We start from the raw sequence: 14,480 nt of genomic DNA on the forward strand, positions 1-14,480 counted from the left end.
GTTATTGCCTTTTTCCCCTCATGAGGACCATGTTTGTTTTGATACAGACGGACTATGAGTGTCCCTGATTGGCTAATCCACCTGTTAATCACGCCCATCTGACCTCAGATCAATATCAGCCCATCACTCTAATCTCCCTGTTTAAAAAGATATCATTCTATATTTTCCAAAACTAGAACATGATGTAAAAGCTAAAATTGCCATATAATTTAGGAAAAAAATACATAATAACTTTTCTTTTCTATTTTTTGCAGCTCCATGTTTCTTCTGGTTATCGCCACAGCCTGGATCGAAGCAAAAAGCATCTGGGAGCCTTTTAAGAGACGGGTGTCAGTGGAGTCTTGTAATCTGGAGACCGGGAAAAGGTTTAATCTCAGTGAAATTGTGCACAACCTCAGCAACTCCCAGTAAGTCAACAAAGTCAAATATTTATTTCCCACGTAATATCTTCAACAACCATAAATGGCTATAAATATGACTCTTTGGCAGCCAACTGAAAAGGTGCTGACACACTTGTCATTTAAGTATGTAAATTATACATTCAAGAAATTGACATGTTTATTACCATGAAACTACTGAAGTTATTGCTAGATTTGTTCACCAGTGTCGGTTCTTCCAGGACGTTTGTCTTTACTCTTTTATATTTACTTTTTTTTGCCCTCCACCTTTATGTAGATGTTTGATCTGTGACATAATCTTGATCTTACGTGTTAATGTCATAACTGTTCCTGGTTTATGAGTCATGAATCATAGCTTCATTGACTTTAATAGCTTTTGGCAAATTCCAGCCTGCTCTATGGCTTTGTGCAGTTCTGTTTTATGGAAAGGGTTGCTTCCAGTAGTTTAAAACTTTTACTTAAATGCTTTTTGTCTATTTGTTTATTTTCAACAGTGTCTCACCCTCTTACGCCAACGGTTCGGCTCGGCTCGGCGGGCGGCAGAACAGTGATCAGAGGCACAGGTCAGGCCTGAACCGCTCTTCCATGTCAAACGCCTCGGCCCAGAGCACCAAAGGGACCACCTCAGACTGTCAGCTCATCAACCGGAAAACCCGCTCCAACAAGCAGACAGAGGGCCAGAGAGGGCTCTGTCCCGACGAGGAATATGCCAGTCTGATCGGAGCCATGGACAACGACCTGGACCGGCCCGACCCAGTCAACTCAGAGGTGCAGCAGGAGAACAACCATCTGTTACAAAACAAAGGTGAGGTTTGAAACAAAACCATCCCAGAGGAGGGACGTGACTATAAACACAAGTGCGTAAAATTTCTATTAAACGATTAAATTCAAAGGTGTACGGCGTCAATAATACAGGGCAGATACAGGCTGCATTGTTTATTATGTGTACAAATATTTAAAAAGTCTTCAAAACCTGCTTTTGAATTTTGTAATGACCAGAGATCAAAAATTGAGGTGAATCGCTAGAATCTAAACAAAATTCATATTTGTTATTATTTTTTAAATTTTGTTTATCTTTTTTTTTTTTTTTTTTTACAGTTTTGGAATCCAAAGGGAAAATAAGAAAAACAAAGTCCCAAAAGAAGAAAGAAGAGAAAGAGCGAAAGACATCTTTAAAAACTCAGGGTGACGATCTGAAAGATAACCTGGTTGATAACGACGACAGCTCCTCCACGACGACAGAGACCTCCAACCCAGATGTGGAGACCAGCATCAAAGAGGTGCAGTTTATGCCTACCAATGCTGTCACTCATTTCAGAATAGTTCATATATAGCACATAGCAATTGTTTTGTTGTTTTTTGGAATATATATTTAAAGCTGGACTTCTGTACAATAATTAAGTGTGTTTTTATCAGTGTTTAGAAACTAGTAGTGACGTTAGCGGTTGTGCTAATGCAATACTACGCCCATATCATAAGATGTTTTTAATATTTTACCTCTTCCAGGAACCAGTGAAAAAGAAAGGACGATCCGTACCCACCACGAACGAAAAAGAGGAATCTTCAAATTTTATACTTAAACCAAAACCCAAAAAACAAGGAACCACAAAGAAGGAGAATCAGCCAGAAAAATCAATGTGAGACTTGCAAATCCAGACTACACATTACAAACAATACATTTTGCAATATTAATTCTTCTTTGCCTTCAGTTCTTTGGAGTTGCCGTACACCACTCCTCGAGACAAAGAACGCAAGAACTTTCAATCCAAAACTCTTCTGTCCAACCTCCCCAAGCCCCGCCAGCCCCTCCAGAAAAGCCGACGTGAGTTAATACTGAAAACGTGATGATTAGGACTGCTTAAAAACATTATTTGAATTACATTATTACGCGAGTTGATTATCATTTCAGTAATTATGTGTCAGGATGTGGTTGTACAGTGGCTCTGGTGATGTGTTCCCTTGTCACCTTTGCCTGTACATTTCGAATCGACACAAAATGAGAATTCAAGCACTTTTCCATTTTTAAAGCTAGCATATTAAAACTATGTGTTGTGTAAAGATCAGTGTGATTTGCCTAATCCGTCTTTGCTTGACTGTCCGCTGATTCTCGTTGCGTCTTGTGCCCTTGCAGAAGATGGGAAGTCGGAGGATGGGCGCTCCTCTCTTTTAGCCAAAATATTGTCCAGCGGCTCCGTGCCAGAGCTGGGCCACAGCAGCAGCTCAGAGGGCGAAAAGGAGTTTGCCTCGCCAGAGTGGGACATGCCGGAAAACAATATCCGTAAGACCCAGTTAATTATCCATTCACAGTATTTCATGGTGTGATATCTAACCGTTTTTGTTTTTGTTGTGTATTTGCAGAAGCTGGAAGTCTTCAGCAGATCTCGCTCCAGACAATCCACGCAGACCCGTTTCTCAAAAGCGCCAACTGCTCCCCTCCCCCCACCTCGCCCAGTCTGGTGTCCGGTGTCAGCTACAGCAGCGTCCTAAACAGGTGAGCCTCACAAAGACACGCCGCGCCTTTTAAGAACACGCAGAGCAGACAAGTGTTGTGAAATGTCCAGTCTTACAGTTTGCTAAATGTCTCTCTCGCTTATTCCCTCCAGTTTGGCATACAGGGTTTCTGTGGGGTCTTAAAAAGTATTTAATTAGCAGTTGTAGGTCAGAAAAATATTTGCACGGGTCTTAATTTTTTTAATGAAGCGATTTCTGCCAGATTTCCCGTATTATTTCACTGCTGCAGTTTTTCCTGTTGGGGACGCAACGCAGGCTGAAGGCTTGACTGTAAAGTGGACTAATAGAATCAGGTCGATGCAAACAGTTTCCTGACGTTTAATTGGTTTAGCTCGTGACACGTGGTCCTCTCTGACCAAAACATTGGAAGTAGCAAAGTCCTCACAAGTGTATTATTTTATTATATTGATGTGTCGTTGAGATGAAAATTAAAGACTACAGTGTGGTGACAACCAGAGTCTTATTGGTTTGGTGATCAACTTTGTATACAAGTGGAGTACAAGTGCTTCATTCACATGTCTTCTGCTGAGCTGCGCTGTGTCCTCAGGCCGTTGTGCTCAAACAACCTGCAGAACTTTCAAAGGCACATTGTTAATATCGCTGTTTACAGATGTCATGGATCTATGATGGCCGATGTCTCGGGGCTGTGTGCGCTCCTGGTGCTGTGGGTGTTGTTTGCTTCCATGTGCGTTGATGCAAACAATGACAATATTGTTGGATTTATTCATTGTGAGGAGTACTGTGTGAAACTAATATTATATCCTGAAGTAATATGACCAACACAGGAAAGAATGAACATGGTCAAGAATTGTTTTCTTCAGAGCATAAAATCTGCAATTGTTCTCATGATGATCTGACATTTCTTCTCAATTTTGTGCAGTGTCAACACATTGCAGTTCATCTAAAATCACTCACAAAATCACAACTGAAGTATTTCAAGTTTCCTGGGGAGAGAACCCCAGAACCCCCCTGCACAGCACATGCACTCCAGTTCACTACCCTATCAAAGCACCAAGTTTAAATATAATCTTACTCTTAATGGTATAACACATTTCTTGTCAATTTGTTGATTTGTTGATTTTGTCAATCATTTGTTTGATGGAATAAGTGTTAAATGATCAGTTGCTGCATAGTTTGCTAATTCATTCAGTAATTTTCTACCGCTTGTTCCCGTTAGGGGTCGTGTGTGACTGGAGCCCATCCCAGTGACTTTGGGCCTTAGGCGGGGGCACACCTTGGACAGGGGCCAGCTCGTTGCAGGGTTAACACAGAGACAACCATTCACTCTTGCGTTCACCTAATTTATTCAGATTTATGTAGTCAAACTGCATTCCATTTTGGTAATACACATAAAATGACTATAATTAAATTATGAAATGTTGCTAATTTAATTGTTGCTTCCTCGACGTTTGAACTATGTTTATTTCATTCTGTGATGTTTTCAGTGACACAAGCCAAAAGAAGGCTCCCGGAAGTAAGCTCCCTGCAGCCCCTCCGCTCCCGGGGAAGAACGGAAACCCAACGTTTGCTGCTGTTGCTGCAGCTGGTTATGACAAGAGCCCAGGTAAATATCATAATCTTTGATAATAAATAAGGGGTTTTGGATCTGGGACACTGCTCTACTTTACATAACTTAAGGAAATGGATTTAAGGCTGTGGTGTCAAATGTCTGTTTCATTGTGTAAGCAAATGAGTGTCAGGAGGAGAAAGGAAGAGCTATTTAAAAATGTACTTTGAGTTGATCTCTTTCAGGGACAACGTCATGTACAGGCAGTAGCTATAAAAAGTAAAATACAATTGAACATTTTCATGCTTTTTAACAGTATCATTGAAATCCATGTCCCTCGTGCCATCATGCTGTTATGCAAAGTAATGTGATTTTTTATCAGAAATGTAGTTTATGACCAAATGAATGTGCATGGATGATTTTGAGTGAAGTGTCCTGTTTAAAAACTGTAACTACTAAACGTAAGAGTGGTCTGATGGCATCCTGTTTCTGCCCCTTCAGGAGGCTCTGGTCCAGGGAAAGGTCTGAACCACATGATTTCTGTTGAGAGTGACAGCTCGGACAGGTAACTGCTCACAATGCCACAAGTCTGCACTTCAATTAGATCTGTTTTTCATTTAACACCCAAAAGGTTGTGTCACTGTCCAAATATTTCTTGACCTAACGGTCGACTGGTACAGAAATTAATTATACTAATTATTAATACTTTAAAGTATTGAGTAAAGCCTGATGATTTAATTATCTTAATGCAGGAAGAAAGGAGGAGCTGGTATTCACATGCATGCATGTATGTTTTGGGCACATGCACAGCTTTAGAACAACTTTTCTAGAGTTTTGAAAATGTCTTACTATTAGATGTGCTCCGCGATAGCACTGCAAGATACTTCTCAATTGAACTGATGTTTGAATGGTTGCACTTGGCAAAGACAGTAATTAATTCAGTCTTGTCTTATTATGCATAAAACCTCCCAATTCTCTACAAACATGTTCTAAAATGTATTGAATTCTTGTTCTGTTCAGATTTCACTCGTCTCTCAAATGTTAATGTGCAAAAAAGTGCACATCTAATTGCAATCGCAATATTTGTCTGAAGAATCGCAATTGGATGTTTTGCTAAAGTCGTTTAGCCCTACCCCACGAGCAGCCACATAGTTCTACTTTTACAATCCACTTTATGGGAAACTAAATGTACTCATTTATGTGCGAAAGGTTGGGTACTGCAGCTTTAATGCTGTATATTTTCAGCAAACTAAAAAAGCATATAAACAAAATAAAGTCCTGTCATCTTAAATGCTGCAATGTTGGGACGGTTTGTGAGATTTGGCTGCTCTGTTTGCAGCTCCGGGCTGTGGAGTCCCATCGACACCGTGAACAGTCCAGGCATCCACTCCAACTCTTTCTCTGCCTTTGGGCCCAACAACAACTTCAACTTGACAGGAGGTAAGTGCACGGGCCTGCGCCAATGAGCCAGGAATTCATATCACCAGAGCAGAATGCAACTAGTTTGTCTTTACTAAGACCATAATGCTCAAATTTGTGTTAGATATTTGTATATATTTGTCAATCCTAAACTATTTGTAAGATGACAAAGGGACATGCAGTTACTAGTTGTATTATTATTCACTGCAAACCTCTGTATCACACGTCACATCCAGCTCTCAAAAGTAATGCCAGTGTTCGTTTGCTGTTTCTGCTGCTGAAAGTTGTGCACATGTTGTAGTTTTCAGCGGGATGAACCTCCCAAAGAGCTCGGAGCCTCAGCCGCAGCCTCAGCCGCAGCAGACCTGGCCTGACTACACCCCTGTGTCCTCCGCCATCTGGGATCCCGTCCCGAGCAGCGACCCCCTGCACTCCTGGCCCAGCAGCTCCGGCTCACCCACCACCCCCACTGCAGTAAGACACGCTCATAGATGGAAGACCTTTGAGTTTGGACACTTTAAGACCTTTTAGAGATAGAATAATAATGATCATTTACATTTAAAAAGAAACGCTAATACTGATGAATTAGGATGTGTTGGATACAGAATATATTCCATGATAAAGCCATTATCTATAGCCTTAAAACTATATAGTATATTTTTATGCAATATCATTAGGCCTAGTTTATAAAAGGTTATAATAGCAAATCCAAGACCAGCACCTAAATTACGCAAGTTTATACATTTAATTATAATATATGAAATGTGACTAATCTGATAGAAAGTATAACATTACTACAACTAAAAAAAAGACTTGTAATACTTTTATCTGTCACTATTTGTTCACACTTTAGTTTGGAATAAATGTTGATGGGTAACAAATGAAAACAATGAAATAATAAGTTGAGTAAAACTTGCACTAGTGTGACTATAGTATTATTACTACTTCAACTACTACCGGAGCAACACCAACACGTTTTAGTTTTTTATGACTTCATTACCTTACACAGTACATTGGACCATGTCCTGTGTGTTGCCTGTGTACTCAAGACTTATAAACATTTAAGGTTTTGACTGCGGCCTTTTGCCTTGTGGTCAGTTAAAAGGGCTTTATGTGTAAGCAACACTGGAACTGCTTTCTCCAAGGGCATTGATGAATGAAGTTAATTCAAGTTAATTAACTAGTTGGCTTGAATTCTTGTAGCGATAAAAAAAGGAATGGCAGAGGTTTAAAATGATAGTACTTGATGTTATTGTGTGGTCTTATCAAGTTCTGATAAAAAGATCCTTCTAAAACTGTTTTTTTCCCCTGTCTTTGTAGTTTAAAAAAAAGTATCAATACTTCAAAGGAGTATCTAGTTTTCATACTAGTGTTGTCAATTAGTATCTGATTTTTGTTTTATATGTACTTTTGACAACCCCAGCTAAAATTATAGTTAACAAGGCTGTATTTACATCAAACCAAAAAGTAGATGATATTTGATATCACTGCTTTAACTTCATGAAATGTATTGTTTTAAATTCAAATGGACTTTGAGCACCTTTTAACCATAATAAGTTTGTTTCCCTTTCTCATTTAACCACTCAAAGTTGTGTTTAGAGGGTTTCTTATTTGGGTCATTTTTTTTCTTTACTTACTTTATTATAAGCTATTTTATTTTCTTAAACCGTGTCACATGTAGGACATACCGAAGCCATTGTAACACAAAAGAAAACAATCTGCAGCTCTCCAAAGTGGATCAGAACTCTAGAACAGACAAAAGCCCAGAGATTTCCCTTTTTATGTCGTCCCAGTGTTATCTCCGTGTTATATGTATCTATCTATTGTATGTATTGTGGTAGGTTTACATCTGAGATACATTGACAGTCTGCTGTGCCTCATTATTCTCAGTCCAGTCTTTATGAATAATACCTGTCCCCTCTCTCTCTCTGCTCAGTCACTCCTGGGCAGCGCCCGTAACCCCTGGTTCAGCACCACGCCCGTGTTCGGCAGCTCCATCTGGTCCACCAGCGCAGACTCCGCCCTCAACCCCTTTCCCTCTGCGACCTCCGGCGGCTCACCTCTGACCTCTGATTTGGTCTCCAGCCCCGCCCCCTCAAGCCCCGCCTCCCCAAACGAACTGAGCCGCACTTACAACCCCTGGAGCATCTGGAGACCCACTCTGAACCGCCGCAGCTCTGAGCCTTGGCCCACCTCCAACAACTCCAACGAAAACAACAACTGAAAACAACGGTATAATCAAGCATGATCAAGCCTGATTACTTTAACTTGGGGCTGCACAATGTGAGGCAAATGAGGTATTGACAACCAGAGCGCAATGTCTACCAATTACTGGGAACTAATGGAAAACGACAAGGAAAATGCTAACAAATCCAAGCTGATTTAAATGACAAGAACTTTAGGTGATTGTAATCATTAAAACAAGCACTTGCCGTTAATTGAAAACATTAGGCCAATAACAAAATATTTTTAGATTAGATTAGCCTTTATTGTCCCCATAGGGAAATTTGTCCTCTGCATTTGACCCATCCTTCACCCAGTGCCACGAGGCAGATCTTGAGCTCGGCTTGGGTCAGGACGACTGTAGCAGGAGGATTTGACCTGGTGCAGGTTTTATGTTGAGAAACATGCAAACTCCACACAAGAGGCCCGAGAGTCAAACCCACAACCCTCTGGCTGTGAGGCAAGAGTGCTAACCACTTTGCCACCGTGCCCCAATTTTATTATATTGCACTTAAACATACATTTGCCCTTCTATGTGGTAAATATGAATGTTTTTTACCATTTAAAGTGTTACTTTAAAAGTTATATTTAAATAATTTGTGGTCAATCTTTTTCAAATTTATTCTGTTTACCTCCAAAAACAAAAAGTGTTTAACAGATTAAAACATTTGTATATTCCAATTTGTACATAACAAAAAAGTATACAAAACAAATAAATAGTTCTTAAACCTTAAAATGTCTAAATATATGAATGGAACATAAAAAATCCCAAAAGATGTTTTAACTGGGAGAGAAACATGGCTAAATCTCAGCAATCATTTCATATTATTTCATCTGTAATAAATGGACCAAAACATTGCAATTCATGCACTTTTATTGGTTGATATCTCATGGATAATCAAGTTGCCTTGTTCTGTGCAGCCCTAATTTAAACCTTTCAAAGTGTCTCAAACCCCACAGCAGCGTTACCTCAAGTGTAACTTACTGGAAGCCACCACTGCAGGCGACCGTTGTTTGTTTAGTTTCCATGGCTTTTTATTTGAGGGCGATACATGCTGGCTTTGATTTTAATTTGTTTTAACTGTTCGCCCCTTCATTACAATTATTAACGGCAATACAGAATACTACGTTATTGTTTCTATTCGATACATGGCCGTAAATAACTCAGTATTAGCCATGTGTCTTGTTTTTTCATTCTTAGATTTGGGTTTTTATTGGTTTGTGGTTTCAAATAAAAAACAAACAAGGATTATTTTAATTGGGCTGATCGGATAAGGTTTCAGTGGCCCAGAGCATTACATCTTTTTAAATACAATTTCTCAGTTCAATGTGGCCTCTGCATTTGGGGGTTATATTGTGCGTCACAACTATTTGTCAACCAATTTAAATAAAACTATTTCAGCAAGCAGCAACTGTGTTTTTATTGAAAATATTGGGTGCCTGAGGAGCAGCAAACCTGTACGACATGAAAACAAAACATCTAAAATACCGGTATATAACACGTCCTGTAGTAATACACTACACAGCCTCATCTGGAATTAACTTTTTGTCAACAATTAAACCCATTTCATGTCTTTGTAAACAGTTTTAAAATGTCACGTGCAGCATAGGTGTAAGTCTCATTTTGAAGCTCCCGTGTTTCAGAATGCTAAACTGATTCACTACATTCTTCCCCAAAACGTGGCTGAAGATCACTCGATCCGACTGAAAACAAAATGTTTCTTCTGCTGCACCAGTACAATACTCCTGTTCAAAAGATTTAGTAAAATCATAACATTTTGTGTCATGTAGTCAGTATAGAGAATACACAATATAATACATTTCATACTTTAGAAAGGCTAGGTTGGCAAAAACACTCACTGTACAAAGAACATACATGGCAGGCTATACACACACCATAGATCTATAATTGCCCTTTTTAAGCACGGTATACTTCTAATATTATTGTTAAAAGCAGGAAAAGAACATGGTGTACACTCCATCTACTTAGTGCGGTTGGAGAAATATAACCCTGACCTTGATTATGAAACATTTATAGTCCCACACAAGGACACATGATGAAGGATAACTTTGAGGCATAAAACAAAAAAGGTTGCAGATGCAAACTTTGTTGGTGGTCTCCTGTTCAACCCAACCGGTAAAACTAGTGGAAAGGTTGCAGCAGATTAAGAGAAGAAACACAAGTCATATTTGGTTATGATAGTTACAATAGTAAAAGGAATTTGATTCTTGTGTATAAATTTATATAAATAGCTGAAATGCAATTAAATTCAAAGTTGCACAATGCCTAGAATGTTTCGCAGAATGGCATTAAACTTTTCCATCTCAAAATTGGTCATGACACTAAGCCAAGTCACAGGTCAGATCTGTGCAGAGGCGAGTCCCCTCACAGTAAGAATGCACGGTTTTCAAGGGTTTGTGACTTTATACCCACCCGCAAAGTCATAAATGCAAGATGTATTTACTGTAATTCCATCATTTAGAATGTTCCATGCAAAGTAATTATTTATTTTATTACATTGAACATCTTGGGGTTTTTCACACACCAAACACTGCCCCATTGTGGTTTCCTGGGGCAACAGTGGAAAGTCAGACTTTGAGAGCAACAAGACCACGAGGGAGCAAAAACTAAACCCATATGAAACATTTTTGAACAGCAATTTATGATTTGAAATGATACAATGACACATTACACACATTATATCGTGCTTGAATGGAAGCTAAAATATTCAATTCTGCTTTTGGAGTAAATGATTAGCATTCTGACAAACTGTACCGGTCAGCACCAGTTAATATATACAATATAGGCGATAATTAAAATGACCAAAGCTAACGCTCCCCTCTGTGTGATTCTGACATCTAGTGGCAGCGTACGGTACTGCAAGCCAAATAACTTATTTTTAAACTAATCAAATTTCAGATAGATTAGTTTGTATTAATTATTTAGATAAATGTTCAGACAATAGAACTTAGTTTGTTAATGAGCAATAAAATGTTTTAGAGCACGAGTAGCTCACGGTTGTTTTTCTTCTAGTGAAAGTAGCTCACAGAGGCAAACATGTTTGAGACCCCTGACATAAACCATAAATAAGCCCTGTTTTGATTTCATCAGTAATGCAACTTCCCATTTCAACCTAATGTTATGGCTGCCTGAGGGACATCATCAGTAACTGTCCAAACCGTTCCACATCACATTTATCAAAAACAAAAACCGTATGTGTCTTTTTGAGTTGATTTGTCTGATCTAGCACCATCATCCCTCGCCCTATTGCCCCCTGCAGCTCAACACGGACGGGGCACTGTATGCTCTCAGTCACCACACCGCTGTCTATGAACGCTGCCATCGCATAAGCGTCGTATGACACAAAGCCAGGTCCAAAATACACGTTCCGCTTGTTCTTCATGGCCTCTTTGGAGTAGGCCCAGCACTGAGAGGTGATGGTCTTCATGAAACGAGCCGCGGGGGCATCCTGGTTTATCAGCGCTTCAAAAAACTCCTGTCAACGCAAAGATGGGTGGATTCATTTGTTGTCGTTTTTGGTTTTCCTCCTTTTTAGAAGTTAGAATAGGCTACTTATTGTTTTGATCCAAGTTTAAAACTGTATACTTCTGTAATGCTATAGAAAGTTTCTAAATTCCCAAAAAAACATACATTGAATAGTATATTATATATATTTTGTTATGGTTTAAATATTCTCTAAATCTGCAGCCGTCTGGCAGAGTGCTTCTTGCACCTCTGTATATTTACAAGCACATTATATAGATTACTGATCACAGTGCAGTATAATACTTCTAGTGCCATCCTTTTCCCAAGCTCACAGAGAAATAGAATAATAAAAAAGCAACAGTTATTTGACAGCAATACCATAAAGACGTGATGGACTGAACTGCCTTCAGCTGCTGTAGACCTACGTAACCTGATAGTCTGAGGTCTTACCCAGGTGAGCTTGTTCCTGCAGGCGTACTCCCAGGTGGCGATGTATGTGGTGCACAGGAACTCCTCCAGAACCGCGTAAGCAGACTCAGGGTCCATCATGAAGTTAAACTCTGCACACAGCGTCACGTTTCCTTTTCCTGGAGAGAGAGAGCACATGTCGGTTTATTTATTCTGCAAGAATTCTGTCCATCATTATAATTCTATATAAACATTTACATTTAGCCAGAAATAATGCTCACCCTCCTTGTTGCCTCCCATGATGTACAAATCCTTCAGTTTCTTTGGAAATTCAGGGTCTAGTCGCACGGCCATGGCTAAATTTGTGAGTGGACCAAGAGCCACTAATGACACCTGTGAAATGAAAAACACACAATTTGGAATGTTTATGAACATAGATAAATATAACAACATGATTCTATTACAATATATATGTAGAATATTGATGTTCTATTGAAAACATTGAGAAGGCAATGGCTCTGTGAAGGTTGGTGGTTTGACTCCAGCTGTGACCATGTGTCCTTGGGCAAAACACTTCACTAGTGATGGGGCAAATGAAGCGAGGGTTTGAAGCATGGTTGGGGCAAAAGGAAATTGACACATGCTACGGTTTGAGTAACAAGAAAAAAAACATGTAATAAAGTATTGTGGGAAGGACTGTGTTCAGAGGAGCTGCCGGCCCAGACTGCTCCAGAGCAACTGTAGCAGGAGTATCTTACACCAAGTGCCAGGGGTGAATATCAATATTGTACCATTTTTGATATATAGAAGGTAAGATTCTGCCAGCCAAGAAGATTACCTTAGTCCTACCTGCTTTTGGTGTTCAGATACCAGTCTGATCATTGCATTGACTGCATGTTCTCTCTGTATCTTCTGCTCCCACTGTGGGTCTGTGTCTTTGAACACATCCCCTAAACCATCTGCGCCAAAGTGATCACTGAGGGGTTTATCAGCTCCAACTAGAGGTTTACCACAGCCGCGAAACACTGGGATCTGTGGACAAGAAACAGATCTCTGCTTAGGAGTCTGGACTTGAGACTATTGACTTCACACCCCTCCACTCTTATTTTACAATGGGGATAATACAACTATTCAGTAAGGAGTGGCACAGTAGGTTCAAACTTAACCTCAGTACATATTGTTGTGTCCCTGGGCAAGACACATGGGATAAAGTATGGTTACGTTAGTTAACTTATGAATACAACCTTGTTTGAGCAGATTCTTTCCTGGTTTGACATTTTGTTTTTTAGTCTTTGTTAAATGAGAGGTACAAATTCAAAAGTGTCTCCTCACTTCCTCTCTGCCGCAGACAGACAGCACCCTGAGCACGTTCTGACACACTTTGTTGACATCTGTATTTCCAAAGACACAGGTGAGGCCCAGCACCTGGACCTGAGGAGCGTCCAGCGCCATCAGAACGGCCTGAGCATCGTCTATTCCACAGTCTGTGTCAACAATCACCAGCTTCTTAGACATGGCTCTGTAAAGATAAATACAGTTTCATATAGCACTATCATACCTTAATTACAATATCATGCTTTGAAAAGCAGTAGTTGCTTTGCTAAGTACATTTCCAACAGAGATTGAAACAAGATAAGTCAGGAGTGCAACTTGTTTTGGACAGAGATTCAAAAAAAGAACTAGATTTGAAAAGGGAGGAGATCTACAAAGACATTACCGTGTTACAATTTTTTCATTGGGGTCAAGCAGTGGAAATTATTCACAAAATATATGCAATAGGGCCGTACTCAAAATCAATATTGTAACAGATCGTGACGGACTCCTGGCAGTACTCGATATAGAGATGCCTCTTGTGATGCTTTTAAAAAATAAAGTCCTTTCAAGGCTGAATCTGAGAAACTGAAAATATGACTCGTGGTCATTATTAAGCAATGCATTTTATTTAACTCACCGGTAATCAAAACTTATAGCACCAGTTTTAAGGGATATCCATATATCAGGACCACATATCCTATCAAGGTCTGAGTATCGCGATTTGTATTTGTATCATGGACCATGTATCAGGATATAGTCTATGTGACGTAGGCATTACCCTGCCCTAATATGCAAGTAGTTTTGTGGCTTGAAAGTAATTTAAGTCTGACTGATAAATAGTTAAATGCACTCAAAAGCCAAATGACTTTGACCCATGATCTTTTATTTGACCTCCCACATAGAAGTGCACCTCAGGAGCGTCTGTGCAGAACATGGCGCAGAACCCACGAGTTCAAAGTTTACCACACATTTTATTGACAGAACTTTCTAAAACGTACAACAAACCGAGTATTGATGTGTTTCGCGCGTTGGACCAGAGAAACATTTTGATATCATGCTATTTTTCATTTATTTATCTTTTTGCAAAAATAGAAAGAAAATACTTAGAACTTACCACAAACTGGTGACAGTGAAGGTGTGCGAAGCGCGTCTGTGATTGGTCAGAATTTATTTGACACTTCCTGGTTTGACCGACTGAAGGCTTTGACGGGGT

General features: G+C 39.6%; 2 protein-coding genes across 3 annotated transcripts in view; one reads left to right on the top strand and one right to left on the bottom strand.

The window, feature by feature from the left end:
- Nucleotides 1-9,488, top strand: part of tmem131 (transmembrane protein 131) — a 35,322-nt gene extending 25,834 nt beyond the window's left edge. The window contains exons 30-41 of one of the 2 annotated variants that reach the window (XM_072439522.1): nt 255-407; nt 893-1,203; nt 1,497-1,678; nt 1,905-2,035; nt 2,108-2,220; nt 2,530-2,676; nt 2,757-2,889; nt 4,355-4,473; nt 4,918-4,981; nt 5,756-5,856; nt 6,137-6,309; nt 7,772-9,488. In XM_072439522.1, coding sequence (XP_072295623.1) covers nt 255-407; nt 893-1,203; nt 1,497-1,678; nt 1,905-2,035; nt 2,108-2,220; nt 2,530-2,676; nt 2,757-2,889; nt 4,355-4,473; nt 4,918-4,981; nt 5,756-5,856; nt 6,137-6,309; nt 7,772-8,059 — 1,915 coding nt within the window. In that variant the 3' untranslated portion in view covers nt 8,060-9,488. The remainder of the gene's footprint in view (nt 1-254; nt 408-892; nt 1,204-1,496; nt 1,679-1,904; nt 2,036-2,107; nt 2,221-2,529; nt 2,677-2,756; nt 2,890-4,354; nt 4,474-4,917; nt 4,982-5,755; nt 5,857-6,136; nt 6,310-7,771) is intronic. The other variant, XM_072439523.1, reaches the window with a different exon arrangement.
- Nucleotides 9,489-10,941: 1,453 nt separating this feature from the next.
- On the bottom strand, nt 10,942-14,449 carry LOC140354477 (inosine-uridine preferring nucleoside hydrolase). The gene is made up of 6 exons (XM_072439529.1): nt 14,382-14,449; nt 13,286-13,472; nt 12,803-12,985; nt 12,235-12,346; nt 11,996-12,132; nt 10,942-11,555 (listed from the first exon to the last, which is right to left on the bottom strand). Exons 2-6 carry the CDS (start codon nt 13,466-13,468, stop codon nt 11,199-11,201), a joined length of 972 nt encoding a protein of 323 aa, XP_072295630.1. The 5' UTR covers nt 13,469-13,472; nt 14,382-14,449; the 3' UTR covers nt 10,942-11,198.
- Between the last annotated feature and the right edge of the window lie 31 nt (nt 14,450-14,480).

The sequence above is a fragment of the Eucyclogobius newberryi genome, unplaced genomic scaffold (assembly GCF_026437365.1).
Source record: "Eucyclogobius newberryi isolate DKJ021-1_F unplaced genomic scaffold, fEucNew1.0.hap1 SCAF_9, whole genome shotgun sequence".
Taxonomy (NCBI): Eukaryota; Metazoa; Chordata; class Actinopteri; order Gobiiformes; family Gobiidae; genus Eucyclogobius; species Eucyclogobius newberryi.